General features: G+C 43.9%; 5 protein-coding genes across 5 annotated transcripts; 3 read left to right on the top strand and 2 right to left on the bottom strand.

Moving 5' to 3' along the window:
- Positions 1-701: 701 nt before the first annotated feature.
- On the top strand, positions 702-2,357 carry V865_004842 (uncharacterized protein; the record flags this gene model as incomplete). Its single annotated transcript, XM_066228617.1, has 6 exons — positions 702-803; positions 938-1,084; positions 1,165-1,304; positions 1,396-2,192; positions 2,256-2,273; positions 2,347-2,357. The coding sequence occupies 6 exons, from the start codon at positions 702-704 to the stop codon at positions 2,355-2,357; spliced, it is 1,215 nt and encodes a 404-aa protein (XP_066084714.1).
- A 300-nt stretch (positions 2,358-2,657) lies between these two features.
- On the top strand, positions 2,658-3,337 carry V865_004841 (uncharacterized protein; the record flags this gene model as incomplete). The annotated part of the gene is made up of 3 exons (XM_066228616.1): positions 2,658-2,779; positions 2,879-2,977; positions 3,070-3,337. The coding sequence occupies 3 exons, from the start codon at positions 2,658-2,660 to the stop codon at positions 3,335-3,337; spliced, it is 489 nt and encodes a 162-aa protein (XP_066084713.1).
- Positions 3,338-3,819: 482 nt separating this feature from the next.
- Positions 3,820-5,824, bottom strand: V865_004840 (uncharacterized protein; the record flags this gene model as incomplete). Its single annotated transcript, XM_066228615.1, has 8 exons — positions 3,820-3,991; positions 4,072-4,167; positions 4,248-4,481; positions 4,543-4,647; positions 4,697-5,177; positions 5,248-5,345; positions 5,428-5,709; positions 5,799-5,824. The coding sequence occupies 8 exons, from the start codon at positions 5,822-5,824 to the stop codon at positions 3,820-3,822; spliced, it is 1,494 nt and encodes a 497-aa protein (XP_066084712.1).
- Positions 5,825-6,514: 690 nt separating this feature from the next.
- V865_004839 (uncharacterized protein) lies at positions 6,515-8,269 on the top strand (the record flags this gene model as incomplete). The annotated part of the gene is made up of 7 exons (XM_066228614.1): positions 6,515-6,540; positions 6,616-6,888; positions 6,962-7,059; positions 7,121-7,196; positions 7,337-7,789; positions 7,873-7,971; positions 8,065-8,269. The coding sequence occupies 7 exons, from the start codon at positions 6,515-6,517 to the stop codon at positions 8,267-8,269; spliced, it is 1,230 nt and encodes a 409-aa protein (XP_066084711.1).
- A 179-nt stretch (positions 8,270-8,448) lies between these two features.
- On the bottom strand, positions 8,449-13,197 carry V865_004838 (uncharacterized protein; the record flags this gene model as incomplete). The annotated part of the gene is made up of 19 exons (XM_066228613.1): positions 8,449-8,494; positions 8,553-8,620; positions 8,689-8,711; positions 8,809-9,015; positions 9,179-9,748; positions 9,818-10,790; positions 10,842-10,986; positions 11,040-11,209; positions 11,264-11,326; positions 11,385-11,735; positions 11,794-11,961; positions 12,017-12,184; positions 12,240-12,316; positions 12,375-12,507; positions 12,601-12,716; positions 12,775-12,828; positions 12,884-12,934; positions 13,003-13,024; positions 13,087-13,197. 19 exons carry the CDS (start codon positions 13,195-13,197, stop codon positions 8,449-8,451), a joined length of 3,516 nt encoding a protein of 1,171 aa, XP_066084710.1.
- Between the last annotated feature and the right edge of the window lie 817 nt (positions 13,198-14,014).

Here is a 14,014-nt window from a genome sequence, read left to right as displayed (position 1 = left end):
GAAATAATGTTTGGAAGAGTCAATACGCGTATACACTATTTCCAACATCGCGTGACGACTCTTTTTCTCCACTGCCTATTCCCCCACTCGATATGGCCTCCTCGCTCTGGCATCATGATGGTAGGTGGGACGGAGCGAATCAAGGGGTACTGAAGATGGTTGATGGTAAATTTTTGAAAGGTCATTGCGTATCAAGGGTGCTTGTCGAGCAAGGCCCCAAGAGATCGGTAGCAATCGAATATGTGGATGATCTGTGTGGTTCATCACCAGGGCGACGATTGTGTGAGCTATAACCTTATCAGCCAGGCGTCTCACTAATGCAAGGATGAAACGCACATTCACCTGAACCAAATTGACGATCATCTTATCGACCATCAACCAACTGTACGAGTGGAATGATGTTATCCCGGCGGTACTAGCGATGGGGAAAAAAGTATCCTTTGAGCTGACCTGGGATCTTCAAGCATCCTTCTTACCAGATCCGGCCAAAGCAACATCAGCACAGTACGTCTATGGTAGGATCCAAAGGATTGAGATTTGAATGAGAGAGCATGGATCTCTTTGGAGTACGAGTAGTTGATTTCTTTCATCGCTTACTCTTGATATCACGTGACATAACGCGTCGCGTGGTTATCTGGTTCTGGGAAAAACCCCAATCCTTACTCGTTCGATTAAGAGGACGCACGGACGAGTACACGACGATGTCGCAAGATCACAACGTTGAGTCGTGCAAGCAAGGTGGTTGTGTCGTCTCTCATAGCTGGGATCGGGAACAAGCGATCTCTTCTCCGGCAGATGGAACTGTAAGTGGTAAATTCCTCATATATCCACTGATGTTGGACTGATACAGCGGACTATATTTAGTTGTAGCTATGTTTGGAACATTGTTCAACCCTTCGGTATGCGTATGCATTGATTACATATGTGCATGTATCAGAGTCTCTTGTCAGTCAATTGCTGCATCTCGTTTGAAGGTTGGAAGACTACCAGTGCTATCAGACAGGACGAAAGACTGAGGGCTCAGGGTATCGTCATGAACGAGACAAGACAAGAGATCAAAGAGTTATTTATCCCATACTTAATCGTGAGTCGGTGGTAGATTTGTATCGAACAAAGATCTTCGAGCTGATGCGACATCCATTCAGACGATCTTTTTACCTCAAGCCATCACCACATGCTCGAATGAGCGAATTGGCAACTTCACTTTCTCACCCAATAGTTGTGGATGCGATGTACACTGAGAGAAAGGTCGATAGGCAAGGTAGAGATGAATGGGATGATACAGAGGGAGATGTCAGCCTCAGGTCAGTGCTATACAATCTTGTCCAGCACCAGATCCAACAGTTCTACGTTGATGTTGAGAGCTGAGCAGATTCATGTTGTTGGGAATCAAAGATTCTCATCCCCCATCTACGCGGAAGAACCGTCTTTGATTTCCACCATAGCGGTCAAACGTGAACGTGATCCTACTCCTCCCGCAACTGCTCGTCCACCTCGACCACATAAGTTTCGTTGTGATCACTGGAGTCCTCCTTCCGAATTCAAGCCATTTACCAATTCGTCTTCTCCTCCTTCCACTCAACAGTCTTCAGCTCATATAACACCACCCTCAAATTTATATGTTAAGGTTGAAGTGGATGTACAAAATGGGCATATTCATTCAATGAGGGAGATTCTCGCAGCGAGGTCACAATCAGCTCATCCCAGAGCAACATCTCATTCTCAATCCATACCATGTCATCCTGCAAGAGACAACGCGTGTTCACCTAAGAGGATAATCAATATCAGTAACGATAGTAACGGTCACTCAACTACTCCTCATCCACAGCAATATCACTTTCGAGCTCCAGCCAGGTCAACCACCTTCTCTTCCAGATCCCCTCGTCTTCGTAATTCTAGCACCTCGTCAAGACGAAAAAGAGATATTGCTGTACCTCATGGGAGAAGAGTGAAAACTAGTCATGATCCCAGAAACCAACAAAATGGAAATACCAATATAAGTCTAAAAGAGAATGCAGAGACTCTTGAAGATCTTTTGTCTAGTTCGGAACGTGTGTTGAATCCAGAAGAGGTATATGAATCACCTACATCACAACTTAGAAACGAGTTCTTCAGCCAATCGATCCACGAATCTCTATACGTCACTAAATGGAAAGATGCTTTCCATTCGGTGGAAAAGCTTGGAGACGGTGGTGATTCGCTTGAAGAAGCGATCAAGACAAAGGGTTTGATGGGATTGGAATGGAGCTTTTAAGGAGATCTATCTCTGAGTTGTAAGTTGGCTTTATGTACACTGGCATCAACGGCAGTCGGGTTTCCGTATGACAAGGTACTTTACTTGTCCAGATCGACCGTAGCAGACCAACGGCAGCTTCTAGGCAACCATCGGATACTCATCGTTCGAACATGGAAGAAAACAAGTATCGTAGGAGAATTGAAAGATCAACTGGGAAAGCTTGGAGGGTGAGTGCAACAGTACCGTCAATCACTATTATACCATTCAAATAGTGCTGATTGAACGGTTCCGATTACATAGGACGGTATGTACCTCGGAAGATGAACTTTCTTCTATAGGCGCAAGAACATATATACAAATAATTGGCCCTGGTTTTCCCGGATCAGTCTACATCAGTACCGAGAATAGAAGAATAGAAAGGATGGAAAGGTGGAATATACAGAATTGTCTAGTAAGGCTAATTAGATGGTGTGATACTGAAGCTTTGAGGAATAAATCGTTAGATGCACGATTGGAGATATTGGCTTCTCAATGTAAGAGAAAGTGTGTACTCGATATATCACAGTTGAACGATCACCATCGGGCTTGGAATTGGAGAATTGATGTTGATGGTATATTATCATTCATATACTGTATCGTTAGTCGCTCGAATATTGAAGTAGGAAAAGAGGCTTTTCTTTCCGATTCCATACCTGATGAATTTAAGGTACTTATTAGACGTATATGCGATTATGAGAGATTGTAAGTTATCGATCTACATACGGCACTACAATACACAATTAAATCCTTACTCTGGTACCCATCGACTGATTCTTTTAGCTTCTCTTTCCCAGTCTTATACATCATACGGTGACACTTTTAGAAACATCCAACGCTAGAGATCGGATCGTTATCACAGCATCCTCCAGTACCGCCGTTACCTCCCCTCGAAACGACTTCATGAGAATGACAATGGAAGTGTTCTATAATTTCGTCGTAGATTTGAGAGAACGTGCGAGAAGAGCATCTCAAGGATCTCGACGACCTCGAATGAACGCTGCTGAAAAGCGCTTTGCGGACACTCTTCCACCTACTCTGGCTACTGATGCGATATATACTTGATGTATGCAAGTGCTATACGATTCCTGAAATGGGTAAAGAGAAGTTTAAAAGCAATCATCGATGCATGGAATGAATGGTATGATACACTTGCACTGTTGCACTGTGAAGATCAAGGTTCACAAGGTTTATGCGTCATCGCCACATCCTCACTGGTGTAACGCCTGTCTATGTTCTGCGATTAAGTTTCCACACACAGTAACATGAAGCTAATTGCATGGAACGGATGAGCATATTCTCAAATTACTGTGCGATACTGATAAGCTATACAACTTTGACTGCTGTTCCCGTCTGCTCTGCTCAGATTGATTTCTCTGATATCTTACCATTTACCTTTCAATGCTTGAACTTGAACTCTATTTTCATAGTCTTCGCCTTTCATCCTCCCGCTACTTCCCTATAACACTTTATGACATATTATGTCTGGAGCATCGTTCAAATCTTCTGGGGCTTCAATGTTTCCTTGTATTAGTATCAATCCTCGATCATCTTCTTTGACCAACAAATTTGGTGAACAAAAGAGGAGTCATCGTGCACGTCTTGGTAAACATGCTGGTAGGAACGTGATGTCCTCTATACTTCGCTTTGATGGAAACGAGAATTCTACCTTGGCCTTTTGGATGTCCGAGCAAACGTTTCTGCTTATTATATTGCGTACTGAAGCGCATCATCATTAGTCAAATCAATTAAACTCATAAAGTATCTCCCTTACAGCTGAAAAAGCTTTTGTCACTCACAAGTTTTCTCGTCTGATGATATATTCTAATTGATTTCTAACCGCTCTAGGAACTTCAGGGGCAATACGAATTCCGAGACCGGTTCCAACTATAGATCTACTGTATATCATACAGCGCAATATGACCAATCAGTGCGGGATTCAATTACATACACATGATGCTGGATCTGGACATACCTATTTTGAGAGTCGATCACAGCTTGTTCCAGAGCTTCCTCAAATTCTACACGGGGCGAAGTGTTGATATGATATCCGTCAAGTATCTTTCTGAGACATACTTCCAGTGTGATGGAAGGCAAGCCAAGAGGATTGTTGGCATGACCGCTGTAAGCTTCACATCTAACTTGAATCAAAGAGTACTGTTCACGTTGCTGATTGACCACAAAAGCTGAAGGATCGGTGCAGATGATACTGCAAGGATTTCCATCAGCAACCATGCTCAAGATCATTGATCTGCTGCTGGATAACATACACTCCGCCAGATTTGAGGATGGTCACGATATCCGCCGCCACACTATCTTGTCTGTAATTGGCAGGGACGAGGATATCAATTCCTCGCAGCGGTTGGCCTTTTCGACTGCAAGTATATTAGCTGCATTTGATATATCGGGTACTGAGTAGCTCACCTTTGTTTGGGACATTTGATAAATCCCGCTATACCACATTCCAACTTGAATCTACTCAAAAACTGCTGTGGACTGAAATTCAATCTCTTTTGCACATGTCGATCTACCAGGCATTCGCGATATCTTTTGGAGATATTCTTCACTCCAATAAAAGTGGCAAGTAGCTCTTGACTGTTTCGCTTGATGAGGTTTTTAGTGTGGATAAGTCGATCTTTGTATACAATCTTGCCTGATTTGGGCTTGGAGGGTTGATGGAATGTAGTCCCATGGGACTTGTCTGAATCAGAACTGTCTTGATCGTCTGTATCGTTCTCTCCATCGCTTGACTGATCATTTTGAGCATTGTTGTCTTCGTTCATCTCGACATCCCCATCGAAGATGTCTTCTGGAGCTGGGCCGTTGAGCGAAGGAGGCGAAGCATCATTACGCTTGCAGATATCAAGAAGAAGGAAGTAGTACGGGTGTTGTCGTCTGAATGATCCTTTGCCATAGAGACGGCAGATCAGCTCACGATGTTGAGTGAAAAATCGGTACGACTGAGAATGACTTACTTCTACTGTCTCTGTCAGGTATATCCTTAAAAGTCGTCCAAGACGGATTGATACCATATTTATGACAGTACCAATTCTCGTCGAGACGATGCTTAAAGCTGCGGTAGCCACCTCACGTCAGCCCATCAGGTGTACGATAAGTTACACATGGATATACTTATCTGCTTGAACCGAACTCACAAATCAATAATCAGCGTAAATTGAAGATGTCTATTCTCTTTCCCACTTCCGCTCATTGCCCAGTTCTGATCTCTAGCTTGTCCAATCCAGCCCATCTCCAAGCAATATCGTTCCCATTCTTGGTTCTTTTCGACGAGCTTAAGGCAAATTTCCTCAAGAATCGGTCCTATGTCCACATTAGGTTGACGTTGATGAGGTTTCGGAAAGAGCGCTTTACGATAAGCTTTTGATTTCTTGATAATTCTAAGTAGTCGGTATGTGATCGAAGAATGATCTTGCCAGCTATAGGGGGGAAGACATGGAAATCAGCATGTCTCGACTTACGGACGAGAAAGCATTGAAGGATCATGATCTAAAGAGGGACAACTTACAAAGCAGTCATGTCTTGTTGAGCCATTGTAATGAATTGTGTCCAAGGGTTCAGACAGAGAGGTTGATGATTGATGTCTGAGAGAAAGAAAGAAAGAAAGAAGAAGCGAGGAATGCAAGGGAATCAAAGTTGTATCAATGTTCTCACCTTCATTCGTAATACTGATCACCGCTGTGTGTGAAGTATGGACTGACTGATGATATGATGATATGATGACACCCACACATCCACATGTCCCATGCTCCTGTCCGCACGGACCAGACACACATCCACACATCCACACAGCGCACAGCCCTCTCCCCCTCCTGCCGGCGTGGTACTGTAACCCCAGGACCACCCTGTACATCCATCAGTATTTCATTATTCATACATACATATCGAGTTGGACTTGACCGTTAGTGACTGTGGGACGATGTGGATATGGCGATGCTCCCATGAATTCGTATGAGTTCTAAATGTTTTACTTTTCAAGATCGTGATGATTGCAATCTGAGAGATTGATCCGTGCGGTGGTGACAGGTATATCATACATATATCAGGTTGTGACTGGTGTAAACAACCCTGCCACTTGGGTCTTTCATCTTCTCTATCTCGATCATCTTCTCTTCCCTGCTATTTTTTCTTAACCAAACCTCACATTTTGCAGCAGTACAGACACATCGCAATTCAAGTGTCTTCCTGTTGGTACCGGCAGGACGTCCACCTCTTCTCATTACAATGTCTAAATCCTCTTTTCGTCTCAAGTGAGTCAAATCATATCACATCCTAACAACATGAACTTGAATGAACGTATTAACTGATCTCCCCATTCGTAATAGCTGGGAGACCGACCCATCTCTTACCTTTACACTACTCAGTCTCATCAAGTCCAACCCACTCTATCAACAGGTTTTCTTCTCCACCTCAATCGAACAAGTGAAAGACAAGTATCTTGTCACTCAGAAAATCTGTATCGAGTTTTTCAGAGATAGCGTGTGGATGAAAGATGCTGAGAGGAGGGGTTTGGTGATAAAGACCGAGGGAGGAGAATGGAAAGCTACGAAGAAATGGGGTAGTAATGTGGCTAATCCAATTACATCTAGAGTACTCCAGTAAGCCTTTACAACTTGACTGGAGCGGTTTCTCCGGTAATCTGATGTTGACTGACACTCTGGCCTAATGCAGTCTGCGAAAAAGGTTCAACGACGGTTGGTACATGACCAAGTGTGGTATCCTCCTTAATTATATCAAGATCGAAGACATCCCTGATCGACGTAGAAGAGGTAAATCATCTCTTGCCTGCAGATGATATTTGAGCTGACGTGAGATTGGCTACTCATACAGTGTTATTCAAAAAGCAACATCCATACTACTTCTTACTCCGAGAATTATGTCAAGGTCGACAACCGCTGAACTTCCGGTAATCACCCCAGTGGAAGAACGACCTGATCCACCTACTGGACGAAGAAAGAGATCACCCTCAACCATATCTTCCGACTCTTCCGACTCTGAGTAGGATAACCCTCTTTCAACTCATGCTGCTCCACCACTTGCTAAAAGACCTAGAGAGTCACGTTCAGACATAGGGTTCATCAGAGAGACAGTCACTCCCCTTCGAGCGTTATCGATCTCGTTACCACCTGAATTTTCGCCACACGATGAAACTCAAGTATTTAGATTTGGTATGAGACCTAACATTGCTTATAGCGAAGACTCAGATCCATCGACTGTCTCTCGATGTATCACTCCAATCCTCGATGTGGATATTGAGGCATCAGTAGCTCCGCCTTCACCCGCACCATCCCATTGTTCTTCTGTTGTGGCACTTTCCCTTGCACCAGCTCACTTGGCACCCTGTGAAAATCGATCAGTCTCTAAAAGCCGAGCGGATGTCCATGCGATGATGCCTGTGATGTACGCTTCGATCGATCGCGGCCAACACCACCAGAAAGTCAAATCAACTCAGCCGACTACTCCAGAATGGGATGAGTTGGTCGACGAGATCAAACGCAAGTGAGTCTCCAAACATTGTCAGTGTCGATAACCGCAGCGATGAGTTCTAGACTGATGTGACTTATATACTTGTGATTTTGCAGCCCTAAGAAAATTCCGTACAAGACTTCGGTACTGCTACATATGTCATTGAAAGGAGAGATCAAAAGAGTCCTGGGTGATCTGGCATGGAAAGTCGACTTGTGACTGCATGCAGATTATGTACCTCCGTCCATAAACGATATTGTACCACGAGTAACTGATGCAAACGTTGTTACTGCTTGTATTGTATGCAGTACCACTTGTAGAAAGCCGAATGAGTTCTACACACATGTGACTACTCGGCCTATCTCTCAAAGTTCCATCAAGGTCTTCACTCAGAACAAGAAAGGTATAAACGCTATGACCGATTACAGGAAGAAAAAAGGCAAGGCTAAAGTGATGTGGATGACTCCGATGGGGTTCTTACAATTTCTCAAGGAAGAGCAAGAAACAGGTTAGTCATTGAAAAGAGATGGTATAATACAGTGATGAAGAATTGGGGATGTATGAACTATCTAAAGATACGTAATTAGTGAGGAGTCATGTACATTTCGATATGTTGTAAATAATCATAAATTCATGCAACATATGCTATGCCATTATACAGGTTAAATTCGTACAGATTAGTAGCATTCTTCTTATTCTTCTTCCTCTTCTTCAGTCTGTAAAGTTGCCAAAGCGTCCCTACGAAAATACGGTTGGATCAGTATCACAATCTCGATCTCTAGTCGCTCAGACTCACCTATACCCCTTCTTGACCATCTTGATCGCATGAGGCTTGTACTTATTGGTCTTATTCCGTGTTTTACCCTAATCAAGATATAAACCATATCAGATCTACGTCTACATTATTACAAGAAAGTGCAACATAAACTTACGGATAAATACAAGGCGTCTAGTGCTGATACATGAAACCAAACAACAATCAGCATCCGTTCACTTATGGTCATATGGCAGAATATTTTGGAAGTATAGCGAAGAATTTGAATTGAACCCACCTTCGTCAACACCCAGTAGATCCAACTTATCTTCCATGACCCAACCGTAACTCGCACTATTATCGAAAAAGTTGACCAACCATACCTTCTTACCCGCTGCTTTGGCTGATGCCCTCTCTCTAGCTTCGATAGCAAGTACGTCGGAGGGCACTCCCTCAGGTTCATTCGGGTCGACAACCATAGCTGGGAAGTATGGATATGTGTGGACTGATTGGTAAAACACACCAATCCGTACATCATCAGCTTTACTTTACGTGTTAATGCGAGATAAAACCTCACCTTTAGCCCAGACTATATATACCAGATGAATTGGGAGTTTCGTTATCGTCAGCTGAGTGCCAGTCCTGCCCTGTGGATCTAGTCGACTCACCAAGTACACCTGGTTCATACTGTGCTGCATCTTTCTTCAATTCCTGCTTAGTCTTGGTGGGTGAGACAGACACAGTTTTCACTTTGCTTTTACCGTTACTTCTCGCTTTGCTATGACTAGACTTATCATCTTCTTCCTTCGGTTGTTCGACCTGCTCAGCCTCTTCAACCTCCTCGACATCCTCAGATATCTCCTCCTTATCATTCAGATCTTCAGGTATAGGCGTCATCTCCTCCTTATCTTCATCATCATGAGTATCCGTGTTTCCTGCACTCCTAGTTGTTCTCGCTCTCTTCGACTGCCTCGGTGATGTAGTCTCCTCGTCCAAAGGTGCTTTCCGCTTCTCACCCTGTTCAGCCTGCCTTGTAGTCTTCCGAGGTGTTGGTACAGCTGAAGGTGGCGGCGAGGATAGATCACTTCCACTGCCACTGGAGATAGGTGCAGGTTCAGTGTGCTGGGATTTGATGGGACTCAATGAGAGACGTAATGTTCGAGGTGTAGCGGAGGCTCGAGCTTTTGAAGCGGCTGTACTAGGTGGTTTACGAGACGAAGAAGCGCTTGGTGCTCGAGCTAACGGTGAAAACGAGTATCATAAGCCATGAGATATCAGAGATTGTTTTACCGAGGCTTTTCACTTACTAAATGAGTCAGAGGTTCTTTCCGTTCTCTTCCTCTTCATTCCTTCCGGTAATACCCATCCAGTATTGAATCTGGTAAACTGATCTTGAGCTCCCACTTCCTCAATCATGATATCCATGGCCCTTTCTCGCTCTCTTCTTTCTTTATCCGTTAGAATCGGTACAATCTCCGTGCCCACCACACCAACTTGAGATCTGTGTCGCCGAGGGAGTGAGCTGGAGGCTTTGCTAGGTGAGGCCGAGCCTGAAGTGGTCAATGAGACCGAAGTCGATGTCTGCGGTTCGGCCGTAGCTTCTATCTGAGGTTCTACTTCCGACTTGGCGCGAATTCTACCTTTACCTTTCTTGTTCGACGCAGGAGTTGTAGACGGTCCAGCAATTGCATTGATCTCTCTCATACTTCTTCTTCTACTCCTGGCATCTAACTCCTCCTTGGGCTCGACAGAGGTATGCTTGCTCCCTTCAGCACTTGAAGAAGGTTGTATCCCTGCTTCCTGATTGAACGCTATCTCCGCAGCCCTGGTCGCCCGAGTAGATCTTGAGCCAGCCAGAGTCCGTTCTTTAGCAGCATTCTCACGATCTTCCCATTTCTGTCTCCGTTCAGCGTGCGATAATGATTTCCGAGGCGCTTTTGCTGGCTTAGGCGGAGGCGGAGGCGTCGGCTCCTTTGGCTTCTCAAGCTCAAAAGAGAAGATGGAACCAAGGTAATCTTGAGAGAGATCGTTTGGCCCCGAGCGCTGTTGTAAGAGGGTTGAAAGTACAGTGGAAGTGCTTTCTAGGTCGCCAACGGGAAGTTGAGCGTTCTCTTCCAACGATGAATAATTTTGATATGGCGCATGGGCAATTTCAGTGATATTGTCCAGTTCTGTGAGGATAGGTTCCGCTTCTTTCTTGATTTTGGCTGCTCTACGATGGTAGAGATTGTCTTTAGGATTATAGATCATCGCATTATTGAGTACAAGCATGATATCTCGCTATAATGGGTCATAAGCTGAAGTCTGTAGAGACAAATTTGTTGCACTCACCTTGAAATCAGCTAAATCGACATATTCGTTCTTCTCCAATTTCTCGTCAATCCATAACCAACACATTGGTACCTTGATGATCTCGAAATAGTCCGGTGCTTCCGCTCGATTGACTGGATTTAGGTAGAGACTTTGTCGGTCCAGCCTGAACAGAAGAGTCAGCACGTAATGGCAATACTGAGAAGATGGAGAACTTGCGCTGAAATCTTCTCAAAAGCCACCCTCAATCTCCCATGATAAGGGAAGATAAAGCCATCCAGAACATCCTTTATCACCTGGACTTGACGTAACTTCTCTTTCTCTCGCTTTCTGACGAGCTCGGCGAGCATTCGTACTTTTTCAAGATCGTTACGAAGCATTTGTAGGAACTTTGATAGAAGTGTCAGCTGGACCAGAGATTAAACCGTGAAGACGTAACTCACTTTGAGTTTCTGAGCCTTTTCAGTCTCGGTCTGTTGACGCGAGTCAGAGGATGCAGTCCATGGCTATTGAGGGACAAGTAAAGTAAGCTAGCATTCGGTGTCGGTCTAAGAGGTTACTGACCTCCAAATGCAATCGTTTTAACAATGGTGCACCCCTTCTAGCTTCCCTTTTCAAACTCCAATACCTACACAATCTCTCCACGAAAGGCTGTTTCTTCCTTATGGCGACTTTCGCAACGTAATTCAATACCTTGTCTAAGATCAATCTAGGTATGATAGGTGGACCAGGTCGGAACGATTTCGAATGGGCTTGAGCGGATTTCTTAGTTGTCGGAACGACAGCTGCAGCTTGACCATTAGCAGTCGAAGATCCTCGAGCTTTGTTTTTGGTTTTTGTAGTTTGTTTGGGTATCGTTTCGGAGAATGAAGAAAAGTCTGAGGCAGTATCGGATATTTCTTCCCTCTCTTCAGCCTGATTATGGACCAAAAGTCAGTAAAATGCACGGTTGAAAGCTGTCCGGCAAGCTTACCGGTAGATGTTTATGGCAATAAGCCTTCAACAATCCATCCTGACTGAACGACTTCATACTGGAAAGTAATCCCGCCTGTCGAGCGCATGTTACATGAAAAGCGGTGAAGCAATTCCTATTATCACATTGTATACAAGCTCCCGTCTTTTCTCGACATAGCGAGCAGACCTGAAAGAACGACGTTATCAGCTGACATTCATCAAAAAGGTGTAGATGAGCTTACAAGCTTCCATCTGCTCTTCGGTACACTCTCTACACCTTCTACAGGTTCCATATATATCGCATTTCCCAGCCCAGTCTCAGGTATCCAAATTGCACAAAGTAGATGTGCCCAATGACCTGAAGTGGTTTGCTTGAATGCTCCTCCTTCATTCGGACAGAAAATACAGGACTGAATGGATCGTCAGCTATTGAGACTATTACATTGCAATATTGAATGAGCTCACCACAGGATTCTCAGGTGAAACGGTACACTTCCTACACAACCATTGACCTTCAGGTATATACGGAACACCATAACAATCTATTCATAGGAGAACTCCATCAGCTCATTTCCTCCGATATTGGTTAGGTGAACATACCTTGATGCACGGCGAGGTTACACCCATCACAGAATACTATCGCATTTGAATTTTCACCTTCACCATCATCACATACAGCACATTTGGAATCCTCCGCAGCGAGGTGTTGTACTGGCTGAGGTATTCGTTTGGACTATTCAATAGAGCATTGAGAATGTGTTAACGCAAGGGTGTATGAAGATAGTTGCTGGGGAAAATACATCTGATAAGATCGACAACGATTTACCAAATTGAACCATTCCTTTTCCAACTTGTCCATCAATATCTCAAATACCTCATATGATATCGCTCCGCTTTGTTCTTTCTTTCTCTCTGCGTTGATAGCGTCCAGCCATTCTTGATCTACACCGAAATCTGCATCAGCCAGTATTCTTAGTCGATAGACGAGATCACTACTCACCCTGCTCATCCATATCATATTCAACCTGAACCGCTAACTCCGATTCGATAGGTTCTGCAGAACTATTCTATCAGCTCATCCATGTGAGGCTTATCTTGGGCAAACTGACCTATATATCGAATATAATGTTCGGATCGTTCGAATTCCGAGAAATCATTATCTACTCGACTTTATCAGCTATAAATCCCAATCTATGACGAGCAGCTGAAGGTCAAGCAAGATACTCACATCCATACGATCTACTCTGTTCCTATCTCGCAGAGATATATCAGCTGTATTGTACGTATTGAAGGCAGCATAACAATAGCTCACCGAGTTGACACCCGCCGGACCGAGTATAGATTGATCATCGGTGATCACCCTGAAGGATACTTTTGGCAAGTCGTGCATGTATGCCTTGTCGGCATTTGACTCGAGAGGCATCTTCAGCGGATGTTCATACCGTGGGATATACTTTGAGATGGGGAATGAGTCAATGTCTTTCTGAGTCAGGCAGAGGGTAATCGAGAAAGAAGTCAATCGTCAATGATGACAACAGACGCGTTTTGATTCAGGTAATGTTTGTTGATGGTGTGTGAATTAAATGAGAGTGGCATATAAATCCAACGGTTCTTAGGCAGATAAATCATGTAGATAAGATACACACGATATAGATCTTTCGACGGAAGAGAGAGAGAGGAGGTGAGCACGGTGTTGACCTAACGCTTAGAGCAGGTCTGAAAGCAGGAGCCATGAAGTTTAACTTCAAACACTTATAGATCTTTCGAGCTGCATTACGAGGCAAGTGTCATTCGAAACTGAAAACGATCTCGTGATCACTTTTCTACTCTTGAAACGAAAGCGATCTATCCTCAGAGATCAAAAGATAAAGGGAGAGTCAGTTCACGATACAAGAAGTTGTTGAGTATCTCACCGTCGAAGGTAGTTGGAAAAAATGCAGTCAATTGGTGAATAAAATGACATGTTCCCGAGTAGCAACCAAAAAGTATAGAATCGAAATCAGCCAATTCGCATATTCGAAACATCATCTTCTACCATTTTCTGGATGATTGCAACGAGGCTGGCTGGCTTGCACAATTGATCGAAGATCGTACTCAGATAGTAATTAAATTTGATTTCAATTCCATGCATTTTTGTTATTTTCCGGCAACTTATCACCCCCCTTATCCCATAGGAAAATGCTTTCCTCTCCTTTCTATAATCGTAAAACCCACACCCACACCCACAAAGATATAATTAA

This window comes from Kwoniella europaea, chromosome 1 (genome assembly GCF_036810445.1).
Source record: "Kwoniella europaea PYCC6329 chromosome 1, complete sequence".
In the NCBI taxonomy this organism is placed as follows: Eukaryota; Fungi; Basidiomycota; class Tremellomycetes; order Tremellales; family Cryptococcaceae; genus Kwoniella; species Kwoniella europaea.
This window is presented reverse-complemented; position numbering and strand designations above follow the sequence as displayed.